The 20,693-nt window shown below is 42.3% G+C and overlaps 1 protein-coding gene across 1 annotated transcript in view; it reads left to right on the forward strand.

Moving 5' to 3' along the window:
* The first annotated feature begins 348 nt into the window (after positions 1-348).
* Positions 349-20,693, forward strand: part of LOC140304046 (contactin-4) — a 55,883-nt gene continuing 35,538 nt past the window's right edge. The window contains exons 1-10 of the mRNA XM_072383060.1: positions 349-409; positions 5,442-5,565; positions 6,318-6,493; positions 9,519-9,614; positions 14,216-14,419; positions 14,835-14,937; positions 15,023-15,207; positions 17,860-18,002; positions 18,086-18,215; positions 18,503-18,653. Coding sequence (XP_072239161.1) covers positions 349-409; positions 5,442-5,565; positions 6,318-6,493; positions 9,519-9,614; positions 14,216-14,419; positions 14,835-14,937; positions 15,023-15,207; positions 17,860-18,002; positions 18,086-18,215; positions 18,503-18,653 — 1,373 coding nt within the window. The remainder of the gene's footprint in view (positions 410-5,441; positions 5,566-6,317; positions 6,494-9,518; positions 9,615-14,215; positions 14,420-14,834; positions 14,938-15,022; positions 15,208-17,859; positions 18,003-18,085; positions 18,216-18,502; positions 18,654-20,693) is intronic.

Raw genomic sequence — 20,693 nt, forward strand, 5'->3', positions numbered from 1 at the left:
TTTTTCCTTGACTTTACTCTGTGCAGATAGTGTGGCTGCAGTATGTTTCCACCAAATATCAGCTCCCCTGGTATCAGCTGCTAGCTCACCCTACAGCATAGAATTTAGGCTCTGCTTACCCGCTTGAATGAATTATTAATGGTTCACCGATTTTCCACATGCTCCAGTCTTCTTTTTTTGGAAATAAATTTTTTCCAGGAGGCTTGATGCAGACTGCATCTCCTCATGCCCACAGTGCTCACATATACCCTCTTTTTCTTCCAGTGCCAAACAAAGGAGCGTTTCTTCCAGGAAGAATTCTTCACTCTCTGGCAACTGGATGGGAAGGAGAATCTTTGACCTTGGAAAATGAAGATGTTGTTGCCATGGGAACTGTTAATCCTTCTGTCACTCAAACAGTGCCTTGCTGGTGAGATGCCAAGACAAATCGCCTTTCATGACACACCTGATATGCATACATCTTTCACAAGGGTTTTTTTTGCGCATTTTTAGCTTATCTTTTCATTCCAAGTGGAGGGATAGCATTCTTAAAAAGGATAGTCATTTTAATAGCTTTTGGATCTATATAAAATCGACTCCTAAATTGGAGGGGAAAAAAACATACAAAATATCTCAAATCTGATTTCAATTTAGCTTTGGCGAGCTTAGCGGAGCATCTCTGAACCACAGTGTCAGACTTTTGGATTAAGGAGTGTGGTTTTGGAAGTTTAGTGGAAGGAATTTGTGATATCAAACTGTCACAATTCACTGTTGAGATTGACTGATATGCTTTCTGGTTAACACAGTTAATAAATTCCTCCGATAAAAATCACAATTTCAACCTTGTAGAACATGTCCTAAAAACATTTTTTTATGAGCTACAGCACGTATCATGAGCAAAATCTGCCATCAGCGCTATGGCCGAGGGTTTCAGCTTTGACGGCAGTCTCAGGAAGTTAAGGTCAGCCTGCCTTTATGTTCCTTGTAAAATGTTAGCAGAATCAATGGTGACCACTTGCAAGGAGGGGCGTTTTGCATGCGCTGTGAGGAACCGGTGAAATAAGAAGCTAGCATGCTAAAGTAGAACATAGTGAAAGCAAGACTGAGTGAGCCGGGCGCACCGCAGGTAGGGGAAAGTTCTCAGGCTGACAGTGCTGCGAGAGCTGGCTGAGTCACCTGGCAGTTGGCCGACCAGCTAGAGTAATTTCTAATAAAAAGCCATGTTGTGCATAAATGCATTAATTAACGGAATCCACAGACCTTGCGATGATTTCTTCACCAGTTTCGAGCATAAATACTGCAACTAATGCAACTGCACTGGAACAATTTCAGACATGTCGTTATGGATGTGTACATCTACACAGCAACATTCTCACCGCAGAAAGCCCGACAGAAACTGTCAACAAGAGGCAAACTAAGCCAAAAGGAGGTTGTTAGATTACAGTTGTAAAAGCATCAGATAAGAGGGAGGCCTGCCAGCTGAATCTTAAGGATATATTTGAAAACTTTGCATGGCAGAAAGTCGGGGGAGAGCACCTGTAATGTATGTTGATCGTTTGTTTTGGCCCTGACGCAGACAGCTGCTCTGCACACCGACTCCGTCCTCACCTGTGTCACATACATCATGACTCCAATAGGTAAAGGCAGAGATGTGCATGTTTCCGCTTAGATGGCTGTGGGGCCCATGTTCCAGTACTTCATAGGACTCCATAACATTTGTACCATTTAAGGAGTAAAATATTGTAGGAAGTCCTAAAAAGTGCAAAAGGAACATAAGCTGGTTCATTTTGTGTCCGTAAACTTGTTCAGAATTTGAAATATAGACCTGTGAACGCGGACTTCAGTTTTAATCTGTGTGAACTGAACTCTGGACTCGTGAAGCGGAAACTTGCACAGCACTGATTGACAGCAACAGGAAGTAAATACATTATCATTCTCAATTGTATAATTTATCTTTCTCTTCTTTCTCTGGTTAAATCATGTACGGCTGAATCACCGCAGTGTTAGAGGTGTTATACAGAGCATGGTAAACATAGCTGGACTAAACACAGCAGGCAGTGCCAGCTGCTGGAGGGTGTCGATATGGGAGGGGCCAGATTATTATGTTCATACATCTTTTTTTGGCCGAATAAAGAGAAAGAGTCACGCCCAAAGCCATTTTAAGTCCAATCGGAGATTTTTTCTTTTCATGACAAAAACTTTGAAATGTACAATTTTGAGAAACAGATGAGTTTGAAAGGAATTAATAACTGCCGGAATGGGTCTTTAAATTCAGTTTACCTTTTCCTTTCAGAGCACACGAGACTCACAGGCACAATCTTCGACTTAAAATGAGACTAACATATTGCAGAGTACTCACACTCCCTTTTATGTCCCCCAGTTTTATTATGCAATTTTCTTGCTTTATGTCCAGCTGCTGACACTTGCGTGAAATGTGGATACACACTGTAAAAACCAACAATAAGTCTTTCCTTAGCACTCGTTTATTCTGTACTCCCTCATCAACAACATAGAACCAGAGTTTTGTGGATGTTCTCTTTCTTTTGAGAGAAGAGTACAGCAACATGCGGCTCTAGTTTTCTGATACCCGCACGAGCAACAGCTCAGGCATTACAATCTTACTAAGTCCTCTCACTGTACATCTGGTTACATAACATGTGCAGTCTGGAGATTTACTGTCAGCAGTCATATTTGAGAGATATACTGTATCCTCTGCTCAAGCTAACCGTTTACAAGTCATCCCACAAAAACAGTGAAACTTAGACAGCATATGGAGAGGGGGTCTCTTTTAATGTTATTTATGCTTCCATTTCCATTGATTTAGCATCTCATCTGAAGTCAGCATTTTCACTGGAGTATATCATGAACCGTGATAACACAGAGCAGAGAATGGAGGCTCATGCAGATGGCAGTTCATCCTATACTGCATATATATACTGCTATTGAGCTTAGATTTGCATGCATTTCCATGCAGCCTAATTAAGTGTTATTCAGATGCACGTGTGTTTATGTGTACTGGTGGTCAGTCTAGCGTGCATGTTCTCCAGCAGATGCACAGAGCACCCAATCGTTTCCCAGGTGAAATAGCCCAGCTATTAAAGGTTCATCAATTTGTTTAATTTAGAGGACACTGCGAGCAGGGTAGAATACAAAGCACCTCCCTCAGAGGCAAGCGAAACAAGGCCCTTACCTGAGGCAAAGACTCCCACTCTCATTAGGATGATGATGATGGTGATGATGTGGGAGGGAGCACTGTTTGTCCCAGTCAAGGTTAGAAATGTGTAAAATCAGATGAAAAAAACGCATGTCTGATCCTCTGAAGTGGGCAAAAAGAAGCATGTTTTCGAGAGCAGCACTGGCGTGCGACACGTGGCGTCGGTGCAAAGAGAGGCTGAGCGCGCCTCTGTGCATCTGCCAAAGAAATTCTGGATTTCATTGGAGTAATTAGTGCACCATCAGTTAATTACTCCCGTGTATTGATAGTTTGGTTGGAGCCAACCAAAACAACAAGCTTGACAGAGCGCACGCTCCAACAACATGCATATAGACGACAGCTTTACAGGCTCTGTGCTAATTAGATTATAACCAGAGCAGAGCATTGTTCTGATTAATCAAGCTCTCCTGTAAGCAACTTGACAAAGTTATCCTACTTGCTTTGAAATAATGATGAAATAAAGGATAACTCAATTAAGGAGCGTGGTTGCTTGTCTATCTTTCCGATTATTTTTGACACGGAACACTGCATGGATCCATTTCTGTCCTTGTTTTCATTTTATCAAGTGCTGTCGAATTTTGTCAAATGACCTCACTGTTTCCACATACTGTAGTGGGTTGAAGGTCCAAGTGACTGACACCGCCCAGTAACCTTTAATGACAAAGTGAAAGCGTGCGTACCCTCACTCCATACTTTTGAGGAGCTCCTTACAGCTTCCACTTTCCTCAGGTAAGTCTCGAAAGGCTTTTCTCAGCTCGATTTGCAGTTTGCCCTGTGCTTCCTGGCAGATCTGTTTTAAACTTCTGTTCACAGCATCTGGGAGCTGCTCTCCTTTGGTCTCTTAACAGATGTTCTTTTGTGTTTAAGACTGGGCTTTAGCTGAGCTGAAGGGTAGTCTCTAGGCTTTGGTTGACTGTTGTGCTGAAAGTTGAACCGTCACACTGGTCTCTGGTGGCGTGGCGTCTTCTTCAACTTCCCTGTTGCTTGTTTTGTTCGGCAGGATCGCCCAGCATAGAAAAAGCCGTGGTGCTTCAAAACATATTCCTTTTCCCAATATATGAAGTGTGAGCGAAGTGGGCTCCTGGGAACGCTGACACCTTGGAAAGAAAATTCTCAATCACAGTTTGGTTATAAGTGACAGAGATAAGGGGACAACCTGCGGATGTCACACTCGAGCACCAACATCTCAGAGTAGGAAAAAACAGACCCAAAACGCCAGCTGAGACCAGAGTCAGCTTCTTTGGAAACCTTTAACATCTCTGTGTTGTTCTGCTCTGATCTTGATCTACTTTGTCTGGTATGTGTATGTTTTGAGGATTGAGATTAATCCAACTGCAAGCCGAGGCAGCTTCCTCAATCCATGTGATTAGAGGTGCTTTGACTGCATGTGGATGTTTGCAGAGGGACCTTTTGGCACGGATAATTTCACAGAAGCCTCATGCACGAGTGGAAGTGAATTTTTCTATAGTATTTGGCTCTGCCAGTATTGTTTATGGAGTATAAAATGTAAATTTTCTTTCTTTAGAGTTTAACTAGCAATAATACGCATTTGATTTAGTTGGCAAAAAGTAAGGTTGTGTGTATACTTTATAAAATAAGACCTAAATGAAAGGAGAGACACTGAGGCCCAATCCCATTTCCTGCCCTTGGCCCGATGAGTGATCAAAATGAGGGGCTAGAGGACCATTACCCTTTGATCCTTTAAAAACAGGTGCAGTTGGGATTCGGACCAGTTGGGATTCAGAAAGTCATCAGTACAACAGTCACTTACATCTCACTACTAATTCCTACTAACTTCTTTTCTTCTCAAAACTTCTTTTAACTTGTTATTATTTAAAAAGTTACCATAAAGCATGATTGCTTTGAGAACATTTCTGTTGAGTTTACACCACTTAAGCATTCACACTAATAGAATGACTCCCATTAGCATAAACATTCTGTGAATGAGGGCAGAAAAATAAAAGACAATTTCATGGCTGAGTCGTAGCCTGCACAGAATGTGCCAGTTGGCCAAAATCACACAGGGTTATCTCTTGTTAATTGCTCTCTCATCACTGTGACATCTATCTCCTGACACGTGCACAAGAGGGTTTAATAAATTCAGAATCTGCTCAAACAGCCATGTTGACAGCCAATTATAATGGTAGGCGTAGAGTGTACATACAGGTTCCTGAGTGATTTCTTTTTGCATGAATTCAGTGTCATTTGCTCTGTGTCACTGTGCAGCTAATGTTTGTTTTTTACACAGAGAACGCTCGTCACGGTCCCGTATTCACACAGGAGCCAAGTGACAGTATTTTCCCAATGAGCACTGGAGATAAGTTGGTGTTTCTTAATTGCAGAGCAAAGGGAAACCCACCTCCACATTATAGGTGAGTGCTCTGACTGTGCTTTAATTATCTGCACGGCAACGTGGAGCCTCAATGGTACAAACCTCGTTTGAATTAGAAAGTGTTTTCTTTCCATAACCATGTGTGTCTTAGGATGATTTCTGTGCTCTTTCTAAGCATATAAAAAAAGCTGGGATGTTTTATGAAATGTCACTCAAACTGAATGCGATTAATTGCTAAATTCTACATTTCCAGTGTTGAAAGTGAGACATTTTGCTCCGATCTTGTTTTGATGACAGCAACACATCACAAAAAAGTGTGGACAGTCTGCAATCGTCTGGGATCTGAGGAGACCAGCTGCTGGACCTTTGTCGGAACAATGTCGTCCCATTCTTGTCTGATGTAGAATTCTTGCTGCTCAACAGTCGTGGGTCTTCTTTGTCATAATAAGTGTTTCACCAACTTCTTTAGGCCAGCGGACGCCTGAAATGTTTATTTGCACGACCACAGATCAGTTTTCCACTTTGTCTCAGTCCATTTCAAATGGACCTTAAATGGGCCTTTTGTTGCCGCCTGTGAGGTGTGTTGCTGCCATCACATTCAGTATGAGCGAATATAGTTAAATGCCTCATTCTCAACATTTGTTACGTCTTCTATGTTCAGCTGTGAATAAAGTGTTGGTCTATGAAAGTTCACACGATGTCCTAACTTCTGTGGAATTAGGATTTTAGAGAGACACCTGAAAGATAAGCCTCTATCGCAGCTTGACTAACTGTGATTTACTGTGTCTGCAGGTGGAAGGTGGATGGGAGGGATATAAACACAGACTCAGATCTAAACTACAGCCTTGTGGAGGGTAACTTGTTAATCAATAACCCTCATTTCATCAATCATGGAGGTGTGTATCAGTGCATTGCCACCAACACATTTGGCACCGTTGTCAGCAGGGAGGCCAAAGTCCAGTTTGCATGTAAGTTATTTCTGAATGCTCATCATGTACATGTCTGATATCTGTATTGATCAAAACAGCACTAAAACACGATATGTTATGGGTACCACAATAGAAGAAGAGCACAGTTAGGGCTTTTAAATGCAGAGAAGGCATGACTGGCAGAACCTCCTCCTCATATTTCTAATTACTTGATTAAAAAGTATTTTTCTCTCCTCTTCCTTTCAGAAAAATGAAAATGATAGGTTGCAAATCTCCAGCCACTCCGACAACGTCTATTGGACATGAAATGAAAAACTAGTTCTAGAATTTCCCTTCTATTGAGTTATGCCATTTATCCTGAAACATGTGGGGCTTATGGGATATGGTATTTGCTCCTGTAAATGCTGCAAAATAAATAAATAAATGGAGAAATGAATAATGCTGCATCACCCTCAGCTTGGTCACAAATGTCAATGGGATTTCAAATGAAGTATTCTCCTGAAGTACCAGTTTGGCTCCACGGCTTCTCTCCAGAGTGAAAGATCTAATAAAGTGTTATCTTGACCAGCAGGAAATTTGGTACGGCTATTCATTGTTCTTTGGAGGAAGATCACTAATAACTGGCGATCCGCGCCACGATTTCTCGAGCTTCCCCATCGGGTTGTATCAAAATGAAGATTTCTATCCTCACAAAGTAAAACACACTCGTGTCTCTTGCTTAGACTCGATTCTGTGTTTCTCCATGATGCATAAATCTGAGCCGCAGGGTCAGTTAATCGTGTTTTTTTTCAAAAGTAATTAACCAAACGTTGGCTGTAAATGCTTGTTTTACCTGCATGTTTGAAAAGACGCACCATTCTCGAGATGGCACGTTTTTCAGATGCTGTGCGTCGCCTCATCGCGCCGGCGTTGGCACCAGTGGAATACATGAGGTTCAGAAGAGAAGCCTGCATGTCTTGACATGGGGGATTTTTAAATCGGTTGAGCTCTGATTTGACCAGCGCTGATATTTGCATGATCTCTCCTGAGATCTGCTGGTATTTCTAAGACTTTTCAGATTCATATGTCTCCCTGCTATTTATTCTCTCATGCTGCACAGCAGCACTTAATTAAAGGTGAAAGTAATTCCGAAAGCTCGATCTGTGCATCTTTGTCCGATCTATTGTAGGTGCTGGAGAATGTTGTATTTGACTTATAGACGATGTGAACATACGTGCACGGGGACATACTCTTTATAATCATGCAAAAAGGAAGTCTTTCCATTTCAAGGTTTTACGTGTCAGGATGTTAAAAAAAAATCATATGGTGATTGCCAGGTCTTAAAGTGACATGAATACAAACTCAGACCAACAATGTCAGGAACCGCGGACTCAGGACACAGACGCAGGGTCTTTTCGGATTATGGAAATCCTAAGCGCTCTCCTCAGTAACTATGGCAGAGGACAAGCGCGGCTATGAAAGTTACAAAACAAAAAAAACTCTCCACGCCAGGAGGAAAACAGAAAGGCTATGAACAAATTAACAAAACAAAGACACGCTCTCCTAACGAGGCAGATTTAACAAAAGACGCACTCTTAACAAAACAGAGGCACTATGAAACTTTAATTATAAACTTAAAGCTCTCCTTTAACGGAGGCGACTATGAAAGGTTGCAACACAAAAATCTCTCCTGGAAAACGGAGGAACAAACAAAGCTATGAAAACTTACCGGATTATTAAATAAACTATGACTAGGGATAAGAATAAATTACAAAACAAGATAGCACAGCAGGAGGATCGCTCACCGCAGGCGTGGGGAACTATGACTGTGGAATCTGTGGTTCAAAGTAAGGCTGGTAATGAGACTCATGGGGAGAGACAGCATACTGGCACAAGACAAGGGAAACGCAGACTATTTGAACACATGAGGGACCAAGAGGAACAGGTGGAAACACTTTGGGAATCAGGGAAGACAATGAGACGCCTGACACAGAAGGAAGGGCAAGATACCTGAAACGAGAGGGGAAGTTAGTGATTTTTCAAAATAAAACAGAAAATGACGAGACAAGACATGGAACAGAACATAAATCATGACAAACAATAATTCCATAGGAACTATAAGTAGCAGCCAGGTCATCAAATGAACAAATGAAATGAATTGATCATAATCAGTGTGTGCACTTTTGTGGGCTTGTTCTGCAGCCACAGGACCTGGCCACCTTACAGTCATTGAAAAGAACAGACGATGTTGTAAAAGTTTTTAGTGTTTCGTGGTTTTTTTCAGTGTTGTGCAACTTCACGAGAATTAGGGAGTAGGATTAGAAAGAGAATTACTTCCTACTGTACCAAAAGAAGTGAGTTAACTAAGACCAGCTAACTAAAATCTACATTACAGGTGATCTTCTCTAGCTTGCTTCTTTGTAGAGTCATCTATGAAATCCGTCAGATTCAGCTGGCAGGCTTCACCAACTCATGAACAGCGCTGTCCTCGCTCTCTCGTTTTCTGTTGCAGGAGCGTAGTTCTACATGTCTGCGTGGTGCTAATGCAGATGTGTTAGTTGTGTTTTTGGTAGTTCTGCTTCTGTAGGAGCAGGCACATCCACTGTCAGTGGATACAGCCTCGTTCAGTTTCGAATTCACAGAAAATATGAACACAGCTCATGGATTCGCTCATTTTAACACGATCATACACAGCAAAATGCTGTGACACTTTAAGAGAGCTGTGCAGAAACAAATGCTGCTAAACTCAATTAACCGAAGCAACGTGGCAAAGGCGAGCGGACTGAAATTCAGAGGCTGATAATGTCATTTATTCGAGTTATCGCTGGTGGTTCTTAGTTGTTAAATAATAATGACACAGTGTAACATGTCATGTGTTCTTTGTTCATCTGAGGTTGTATTTACTTCATTTAAAGACCTGATCAGGACCAGAGGATTTTATTTTTCATGACGTCCCGACATGTAAAACCTTAGAATACGAGGTTGTTTTTTTTCACCTGACTTTATGTTAGAAACCACATTTCAGGTTAAACTTTCTCCAGCTGTGGAACCCTGACAAGTTGGTGGTTTCTGTTACGTTCAACAGTTCTGCAGAACTTCAGCAGGAAGCCAAGACAGACGGTGTCGGTGAGGGAGGGCCAAGCCGTGGTTCTGCTGTGCGGCCCCCCGCCCCATCACGGAGGTATGGCGCTCCAACCGTAACTCTTCGCCATTGTCTGCTGTAGTATCACGCTCCTGCTTGCCTCAGCAGTTTTTATTGTTCCTCACTCTGCTGCTTATTATCTCCCTGTAACACCACTGTGACACTTTTGTTTTTATACTCCACCACCTCCTTTTGCAGCCGCCGTTCTTTCGAACTCTCACACACTCTCACTTCTCTTTATCTGTCAGACGGGGATTTTATGATCAGCCACTGCTCCACCTGCCCAGACCCCTGCCTTCATCTATAGTTCACAGCCTCACTCTTCTTAACCTTGAGCTCACTTTTCTTGCCCATATGATCTGTGACCATGCTGTCATCTATAGTCTATAGTGGCCACCTCCTCCACCTGTCATAGATATTATTTCTCTGGTTGTGGACAGGTTATCTGTTGGGTAGTAAAGGCTGCTGGTGGCTGCTGTGGCAGAGGGAGCGTTTATCCTGTGGCACAGCTGTGAGTCGGCTCATGTGTCTGTGCACTGCTGATTAGCAGGCCCTCAAAGTGGTCGGACTCCTGCAGCTTTTCAGTGCCCACCAGTGCAATTTCACGCCAGCGTACCAGCCTTTCTCCACTCTCTGTTTCCAGCCGAAACCTGAGGACCATGTGGGATTCCACACTTTAGCAATTTGCCCTGCAAACCTCCCCCTGCTGCCCTTTAAATACTTCCATCTCTTTATCCCCCCCCTTTAAACAGAGCATAGTCACACATTTGATGGGATTTGCACAGCATGATAAGTCTGGCTGGAGGTGTTTTTAAAATTGAAAATGACACAAAATAGTGTTTTTCTTACGGCAGCGAGGTTTGTGTGATGTCAAAGTTCCTTTAGTGCTTGTTGGTGCAACACTTGAGGAAATTAACGACGCACCTTATTGAGAGAGGAATCATCTGAACCTTTTCTGAGCAATCAATACGTAAGTGGCCTAAGAGGAGCCGCTGTGAGAGTTAAACTCTGTCAGAGGACGTGGGATTATGTGCCTGCGAGTCCTCTGTTGCTGTGAGACTGCAGCTCTTAAGCAGCCCCCGTCTCTGATAGTCCCTAATCATGAAATGTCTGACTTCCTGCCCTGACTTTCTTTTCTTGTAATGATTTTAATTCACACTTTTCCCTTAAGGAAGGGAGTGGAACTTTTTAGCGCCTGCCCAGTCCAAAGGGCTGACTGCAGAATAAGGGGGGGGCTGCACTGATAGCAGCACTGATAGCAGCCCCTGCAGACTCGTCTCCCTCTCTGTCTTTCTCCCCTCTGAATGTGAGTTTTTTACACCCCTGCTCCGATATTCTCATCCTTCCTTTCCATTCTTCATTTTGACATGTGCCCTTATTAATCTGTGTGATAAAAGGGAGGAAGTCTACAATCATCATTTACTGTTAAATATATAAAACAGGCCACAGTAAAGTCAGTAAGACCGGGGATTATAAAGGGAAAGTGGGAAGAATTTCCAGGTTGTAGATTCAGCCGACTTCAACACTGTCAAAAAAAAAGATGAATAAAGAACTGCTTAACTTTTTTATACGAGCAAAAATTATTTTGTTCAACAGCAAAATATTCTGCCTTTCAAACATGAATTTTAAAAAAATGCAGTAAGCTTGTTGAACTCCACAGCTTTTTTTCCTCAGTTGAAGTAGAGGGGAAAAAAATGATGAATCACTCAATCATGAGGAAAAATGACATGATCATAAACCCAAAAAAATCCTAATTAGGACTTTCTTTTTGCGCCATTCATGGCTTTTATAACAGCTTGAGATCTTTCAGAACTTCACTCATGAAAAATGATTTCCTTCATCAATCTGGTTCCGGCTTCCTTGTGCAGCAGTTAACAGATCAGGCTTTTTTTCATTTCCACCATAAAGTGTCAGATCAGACTGAGATCCAGACTGATTCATGTCATCGAGTTCATGTGTCTTTCCTGAAGGGAAACTCTTAGCTCGGTGGCCACCTGTGCCTTTACTGTAGTGGTAATGACTGCCTTCTCCTCTGGTCCTGCCATCATCACACTGACTCATCACTAAAAAGGGTTTTTTTGCAATATCAACATGGCCAATAACATTATCCTCAGGACATTTTACCTGGAAATAGTACACAGGTGCATTAATGAAATCAACTGTCATTAATATACTAAATTTGTACTTTATGATTAAATATTTGTTTGTAAGTCATATCATCAATGCAATATTAAACAGTGGTATCGTTTATAGCAGGTTTTCTTCTTCACGTCACCTCCATCCATCCCTCCACAGTCTACAACTGCTTCCCTTCAGCCTACTTTAACCTTGTTTTCTTCTCTTCAGGTGGTTAGTGATGGTTTATATGTGGCTTTTGTGGATGGAAATCCCTATTTTTTTTTTTCAGACAGTTTCTTACAGTTCAGTCCCGCTCATTGACGCCCGTTTCTCCCCGTTAGTCTTTCATTTCTTTTCGTTGTACCTTTTTCTGTATTCGGGCATATTGCTCTGAATTCCTCGGTTGACCCGTGTGCTTTCCTTTGACAACCCTCCCATTTTGTTTGTACTTGCTCCAACTTTTTTTTGCCACACTGAGTCGAAGGAGCTTTTAAACTCGTCTCCACTGTTTCCGCTGACAGCTCTCTCGGTGGGGCCGTGTTTCCTGTCAATCAGCTCGATAAGCTCTGCGAGCGCTCGCTTTTTGGCTGCAGATTCGTCTGCATTTTTAGACCCGTGCAAAAAATTTGTTGCAGGGCCCAAAGATAAGAGTGATGCCATAATTTCTTCCCCACTTGATCACAGAAAAGATTTCCCATAAGTGAAAGCAGTTTTATTCTCTTTTGAGGTATGTCTTGCTTAACCAGAATGAAAAAGCTGAATGCTCGTCCACCATGAATGGCAATCACAGCAGCTTCCTTTGTTACATAACGAAAAATCCCCCCCAAAAAATGACAGCTGTTTTAAGACCTGTTTTTGTGACTGATGTAATGATATAATAGCACCTTTCAAAAAGCGACACAATTTTCTGTCCTTGAGATTTGAGACTCAGTGTATAAATAATAGGTGATATAAGTGAATAAGTCTATTTTAAGTCTAAGTCTAAGTCTATTTTAAGGTTAGATATGTGGCACAGTGGTCTAGAGTGTAATTAAATTGTTCATATTAACAAGCTTTTTTCTTGTTTGGCTTCAAACCAAAATGTTCTCAAAACAAAGCATCCTGAGCACAAAGACAATGGGTGTTATTAAGGATGCGATATCAGGTCACCAAGCTTTAAAGTCAGGATGTCACTGAAAGAAAGGAGTTGTTTGTGGCTGGCGGTGTGGTGGTTAGCACCGTTTTCTCACAGCAAGAGGGTTTCTGGTTCTCCTCGTTTTTGCGTGGGTTCTCTCCGGGTACTCTGGCTTCCTTCCACCGCCCAAAATCATGCATGTTAGGTTGATTGGTGATTCTAAAATGTCCCTCTCGCCCGATGACCGCTGGGATAGGCTCCAACCCCCCCGTGACCCTAAAATTGGATCAAGCAGATATAGAAAATGGCTGGATGGATAGTTTGTGGGTGTGGCTCACATGTTACTGCAATAAAACACAAGGTAGTGTTACGTTTGTGAAGGTTCTTCATTTTTTTTTGACACAATATCGATTTGCTGTCCTCACGTTCCAGATAATCAGCCAGTACAACAGTGTGGCCTCAAACTGTATTACAATTCATCAGTTTCCGTGCTTCAGTCCACTGTCTCCATGTTAGCAATTCCATCACAGCTTGTTGTAAGTTCAGTTTAGAGCTGTCACGTCATGAGATTTTCGATACGTGTTCAAAACATTTTCAATTTCTCGTGGCCAAAAGCATTCCGGATTACGGTATTACCGCAAGATCAACAGAAAACTGGAAGAAAAACAGTCGATGAATACATGTCTCTCTGTCTTCTGTTGATTGAATTACACTCTAAATGAGGAACTGTAAAAAATGTGCAAAGCCCTGAATATCAAACAATGATTTTATAAGCTGAGCCCATCGTTGTGTTTTACCACCGTGATATTGATATTTGACCCGGCTAACACTGGTTTATCACCACCGTCTTCGGTCAACCTGTTCCGTTTGTCAGGCAAACTTTTGCATTTATTTTCCAGCTTTTAAAAAAAGAAATGTCATGACTTCTCTTACTTTTTGGCATCAAACCTGAAATACTTGACTGCCTCCTTTTTGTAAGGAGTTCACCCTAATTTTACACCGTGCCCCTGCTTCGGGCTGATTGTCATTCCATCGAGCCCGTAAATGTCAGCAGAGGATCAGCAGCCGACCGCTAACACAGTTGTATTCCTGCCACTGACATCTGTGTGAGTTACCTCGTCTGCAAGCTCCTGTTTTATGCTTTTAACTTGTGTTATATGCCTTTGTGCCTCGTGTGGTAGTGATGACAGGAAGAAAAGAAAACTATTGGATACCACCCGCCTTGTGCTTTCTGTGTCATCTCATCTCTCGCTTTTGGCAGAGAAATAAAATCCCCTCAGCTGTATAAGCTGTGATCTTTTCTCGTACACATATGTGAGGTCTCGCTCCCCTGCCATTTTTCTTTTTTATGTGTCACGATCCACAATTTGTGACCTGTATTTTTGTTTTGCCTCCCTTTTTTTCACAGAGATCAAATATTCATGGGTTTTCAACGGACAGCGCGGCTTCCTGCAGCAGGACGCCCGTCGCTTCGTCTCTCAGAGGACGGGCAACTTGTACATAGCCAAAGTTGAAGCCTCAGACGCGGGGAATTATACGTGTGCAGTGAGGAACATGATGACCAACGCCACGGTGTTCAGCTCTCCGACCCCTGTGGTGGTGCGGCGGGACGGTAAGCGGACCCAGTCCAACTTGTGATTGTTTTGTGCACTGAACTGACACGCACATTCGTAGGGAGGGTGAGCCAGGGGAGATAAATTGTTTGTCTCCACTGTGACACTGTTTTCTGCTTCTACTTTTTTTTCACATCCGGAAGCCTCTGAACTGCACAGGGTTATGTATGCCAGAAAACCTCTGTATCTGCATGGAGGCACATATTTACAGAAACTGAATGCATGCTGGCTCACACACAGACAGAAGATTGACACCCGTACAAGCCCCCATCCGGACTTTTTTGTGTAGCACTTCAGTTTTGCACTAAAGCATACATGTAAGACAAGGTCATCCATCCCTGCCAGTGTCATCCGTGTGAGTTACACCATCTGCATGCTTTGAACTTGCGTGACTTGCTTTTGTCCCTCGCGCAGTAGTGATGGGTGAATATGAGCCGAAGATCGAGGTTCAGTTTCCTGACAAACTGCCCGTCTCCAAAGGATCGTCAGTGAAGCTGGAATGCTTTGCTTTAGGAAAGTAAGTGTCAGACAACACGGTTCATTGTTGCATTTATGAAGCAGCCTCCGTGGTCAGTGTGACCTTCCGTGTGTTACTTCTGCAGTCCTGTGCCTTCCATCTCATGGAGAAGAGCTGATGGAAATCCTCTGCCTGGCAAGATCAAAATCAACCACTCCGCTGGGGTTCTGGAAATTCCATACTTTCGCCCAGAGGATGCTGGTGTGTACGAGTGCGATGCGGAAAACAGCAGAGGAAGAAATGTCGCGAGAGGGCAGCTCATATTCCAGAGTAAGAAAGCTTTTTATTTGTATCACGTTCTACTCAGTGGAGGTGAATACTAACCTTTCTTTTCTTTTCTCAGTGGTAACTATTATCCAGCTTTGCAATAAGATATAGAAGTATAATCAGAAGTAATACCTTCCTGGGCGTGAAATGGCTTTTTAACACGAGGAAAATCTGCAGGATAATTTGGACTTAATTTAGCTTGTTATGTTTTTGTGATCAAGACATTCAAAATCTCCCCCAGTATACAACATGTTCCTTTGAAGGCACGCCGAAAAGTAGAAAAATTAGATTACTGCGGTGTCGAGATAATTCAGCCACCCCCGTACAATCAAAAGGAACTTGCTGTCAAACGGAAAGATTGGAAGAGTCGTTTGAATGTTTTAGGAAAGTGCCATCCTGAGTGAATATTCACAGCTGCCACAAGCAGAGGCGTGAGTCAGTGTCTCACCTGTTCCTGGAGCACAGGAACATCAGTGTCAGACTTCACGCACCTGCTGTTTGGATTTTAAGGCGTCAAGTTTTGAGCTCAGTAATGAAAAACATTTAGCCATGAATGATTGTTGACAAAAAGCTTTCGGTACATAATTGCCATCCAAGGTGCTTTGCGGAATGCAGCCTGAAGGAGATGGGATTCATTTTTTTACTGAGTGAGCGACATTAAAACATTAAAATACAAAATTCAAAAAGAGAAGAAAAGGACGCAAACTGAAATTCACATCCTTGATGGAAATACTTAAGAGCATGGACATTTTTAATGTGGATTTAAAGGTTGTCAATCTCTCATCTCCTTCAGTTTGTTCCACTTCTGTGGTTCAGAGTAACTGTCTCAAGGTTTAATTAACCAGAAGGCCTCATTCAGACGACAGTCAGGCGTATTCTGTGTCTGGATCCTCATCAAGTGACAGATTTTTAAAAACTCATAAGCGATTCAAACTCATTTAGAGCAAATCTCGTGTGAGGAGGAATCAGGGAACAGAATGCAGGCTCGATCGCTCGATTTTGCTCCAACTGTGTCACGTCAATGTGCCAATCAAAAGGAGGTTCAATTGATCATATGTACGCAAATGCACATATATAAACACATGTACTTTTAAGATTGAATGAAATGGGATATTATCGACCCAGTCGAAGAAAATCAGCACACTTCATTGTGTTCCAAGTCCTCTGATGATGCTGAATAGCCTGATATCTGCAGTGTGGTACAGTGTTGCCAACTTTGTGGGTTTGCCAGTTGATTTGGCAACTTTCCAGGCACCAGTAAGTGACTTTTGCAGATTTGGAGCTAACCAACTCTCTAGCTTGTAAATTTTAGGACAAACCTTGCCTGGAGAAGTGGTCAGGCTTGCTCCTGCTCATGTCATCGCAGTCAAGTCAGGCAGCCGCTACAGCACCACAGCTAACGGACGTCTATCAGTAGGAGAAAACAACGTTAGAAATGACAGAATGTTAACTTTCTGTAAGTGAATAAAGTGAGTAAATAAAGCCAAAGTCACGAAAGGCTTCCAACTTCAACGAGGATGATCTTGGTAGATCATTTATACAATCAGGATTCTATTGGGGCAAAGCAGAAGCCTAAAAATGCTTTCAAATGCACCGCAGCGCAGAACTGCCATGATCTGAAATAAATATGTAACAAAAACATGTAAACCACTCCATAAGTTAGCGTGCCAATAAATGAGACGAAAGTAGTGTTAAAAAAATCCATGCAATAAGAAACGTATCGAATGTGACTAAACTGATCATTATTCACTTACCTTTGTGTTAGTAACCCTATTTATTTACTTTGCCAGTTCATTTGCTATTTTCTTGATTGATTTAATGATTTATTATTCATTCATTTATACATTTGATCATTGATCCCCGAATTTCTCTGTCCATTTATTTTTTTAATTGCATTTTCTCTCTATTTATTTCCCTAAATGCATCTATTTAGACATTTTATTGCCATTTTGCAATGTATTTTTAGTTAAGTCGCTGTACATTTCTTCTATTTGGAGATTAGTTTATTTCTCTCTGAGTTCCCTTGTATTTTAATTCCCCAGTTTAATTCTCCAAGCCCATTCATTTCCATGTTCTCCTTTCACAGTTCCCAGTCTCTGTCTTTACCTTCCTGTGTGCGTTTCTCCTTCATTGTTCTTGCACCATTGCAGTGCTTTCATTGGGCACAAACTGATTTTTTCTTTTCTTGCACAAAATAAGTGTCTCAAGTGTTTCAACATGAATTAGGTTTTGGATTGAACTCAATCAAGCATTTCAACACAACTTCTACATACGTTTTCATCCAAAGTATTACACAGTATTCCATATTCTCATAAGTCTTGTCAGACTTGTGATGTAATGTATCCAGCAATGAAATCTGTAGATAAATGTGGTGAAGTAATGCTGAATAGTAACCCAGGCATGTCACTGAGCTGCTGTCAGTTAACCGAAACAGTTGCAACTCGCTCCTCCAGCTGCTTCCTCTTCCAGCCTTTTGTTTCTCTATCCCAACCTCTGTGAGACACGTCGCTGCCATCAAATTCAAGATGAGCCAACGTTTTTCATGACATCGTAAAATATTTTATTTACAACATTTGACACATTCTATGTTCAAATGTACAGATTTCAATGCCACTTTTCTCCAAAATGATTCATGTTTATCTGTCTTCTCTGCAGATGTTGAGCATCTGCACTGGGCTCAAACACTGAAAGATGCCCATATGGCAATTGATGCTAACCTGCAGTGGGAATGTAAAGCCATCGGTAAGCCTCGGCCTACGTACAGATGGCTCAAGAACGGTCAGCCACTGACAGCAACGGTAAGGCACCGGAAGTATCTGGAGTGTGAATGCTTTATATATCAAATATATAGCATAAAAATCTCCTTGTGTTTGATTTTCAGGGGAGGGTCCACGTCGAAGCCGGCAGACTGACCATATCCAAGATTAGTTTATCAGACTCAGGGATGTATCAGTGTGTGGCAGAAAATGAATTTGGATCTGTCTATGCCAGCGCTGAGCTCAAGGTTGTAGGTAAGTTCTAAACTGTAGGCAGAGTCAGTGATGCGTTGTCTGTACATTGGGCTGATAGCAGAATAACACTGCCTCCTATCTTATTGTAAACGAGTACTCAAATACAGGCTTAACCAGCCAATGAACTTTTTTTGTCCTTTCCATAATTACTTCAAACAATACGCCCATCTGGTGGTTAAATCTAATTTCTGTAATTGCTGGTGGTGCACTTGACATTTTGACTGGCGCACAGCTGTTGTGCCTCCACAAAGCGAGACAAATGGCCTCAACACGGGTCTCTTCCTCAGCCTCGCCGCCTGACTTTACCCAGCGGCCCGTGAAGAAGTCCACAGTGATCCAGAGGGGGGGAGAGGTGGTGTTAGAATGTCGCCCCAGTGCTTCCCCCAGGGCCTCAGTCTCCTGGTGGAGAGGCGGCGAGCCCCTCAAGAGCAGCGAGAGGTAGGGTGCTGAAAGCGCAACACACCGATGGCACTCATTGTTATTTATGCTATTTATGCCTCTTCACAGTCTTGCTTTAAAAAGGCTGTTTTGGTCAAAAACTGTTTTTTTTTTCCCTTATAGGCGCTTTGTCAGCAACCTAAACTGTGTACACATTAGATGCCAGTTGAAGAGAAGTTTTCATTTAAGAATAGGACAACTGTATGATTCTGGAATCTTATCAGCTGTCCAATGCAGAAGATAAATAACAGGATTTCATTTAGAACTTTGAATCTTCAAAGCAGATTCACAGCTACCAGGTAGTGATGCTCTCTGTGTGCAAACCACAGAGAAAAATATTCTGACTATATCCTCCAATGAAACTTTTTAATTCAGGCGACATGAAGGGCAGCAAGCTGTTACAATTTAAAGTCTGAGGCAACATCTATGAGCTGCAAGAAGCATTTTCTTTATGCTGCAGGGAGCCTTAGCAGACAGTAATACACCCAACTACCAACAGAGCTCAGGCACATTTCATTAAAGGAGATATATGATGCTTTTTTTCACAGGTTAATAGAATTTCCTGAAGTCTTATGACATGACACAGTACAAGAGCACCCGTCTGTGCACCTATGTTCATAACAGCCAGTTTTAGAGGGCGCAGAGAGCCACTCAACTCCACCGCTCCGGCGGATATGGTGTAGAAGGGCGGAGTTGTGTTTAATGACTAATGGGTTCCAGAATTTTCAGTTTCTGACAATGAAAAAAAGAAACAGCGGTAAACGCCAACTAGTGCTTGGATTTCTGCGTCTGGACATCAAACATTAAGCAAACTACCAGTAGAGCTTTATTAGCCCGTCTTTTTCTGAGGTTAAGTGAACTATATGAATTGCAGTGAATCCAAAAGGCAAGAAAACAGGAGCTTTTGAGGATTTGAAGTTGTGGGTGGAGATAAAGATGGGAAGGTTGGATAATGTTACTCTCATCTGCTACTGTGATGGAACGCTGCACAGCACACTTAAAGGCATATTTTTAGACCAAGGCTGCCCCAAACAAAATAACACAGTTGTCTCGAGTCAGAATTTTTTCACTGGTCGTCATCCAACTACATGCTCTGAGATGCATATTTTCATTTTTGATGTCCCCTTCAACAGTCAGTATGAATCTGCTGAGAGAAAGTCTGGCCCTCATTAGCACTGCTCCATTCAGAGGCTCTACAGGTCCAACTGGCTGAATCATTATTTTGACTTAATCTAAGCTAAAGGGCCACTTTAGACTTCTTGGCATTTTCCCTTTATAACATTGTTCATCATAGCCCCACACCAGCAGACATGCAGTGCAAAGCATGTCTTTTGTGTAAAGAAGCCTTTCAGTCTGAAGCAGCATAATTAACTTATATAACAGGTTCAGTTTTCATCCCGACTTTCGCCTCCTTGTTCCTGTCAGACTGCAGCTTCAGCAACTTCCAACACTTTGACGAGGCTTGGAAATAAAAAGAAAGAAAAGCAACGTAGCCTCTCTGTAAATGAACTCTATCGCAGTTAGCCATTTCAAAATGGGTAACTCAACATGCCAGTGAAACCGTTTCAGAACTGCTCCGATACTAATGTGAGGTCATCTGCAAATTTGACCTCCAGACGGTAAACGGTCTGCACATATAGCTCCTTTCCACCCGATCACGCAGAATAAAACTGCCAGTGTCCTGCTGAAATAACCGCTCTCTTACCATTAAAAGATGTTTCCTCGTGTGTTCTGTACACAATACTGCGGTACTCAGAGGTGCTTCCACCCGTGTATTTGCACGCCCCCCATGCAGCTGACACTGATGCACCTCCATACCATCACAGATGCTGGCTCTTGCGCCTGTCACTGACACCAGTCGGGCTGATCTTTCATCATCCTGTGTCCAGAGAACTCTGCGGCTTTTCTGCAGAGTTGATACTTCTTCCTCTGTCATGCAGTTTCAGTTTATGATCTTGGATGCAGCAGTGGACTGTGTTGAATGAAAATGTTTTTCTGAGGTACTCCTGATCCCGTGTAGTTATGTTGATCCCAGTGGCA

Source organism: Leuresthes tenuis, unplaced genomic scaffold (genome assembly GCF_036924035.1).
Source record: "Leuresthes tenuis unplaced genomic scaffold, fLeuTen1.0.hap1 SCAF_3, whole genome shotgun sequence".
Classification (NCBI taxonomy): domain Eukaryota; kingdom Metazoa; phylum Chordata; class Actinopteri; order Atheriniformes; family Atherinopsidae; genus Leuresthes; species Leuresthes tenuis.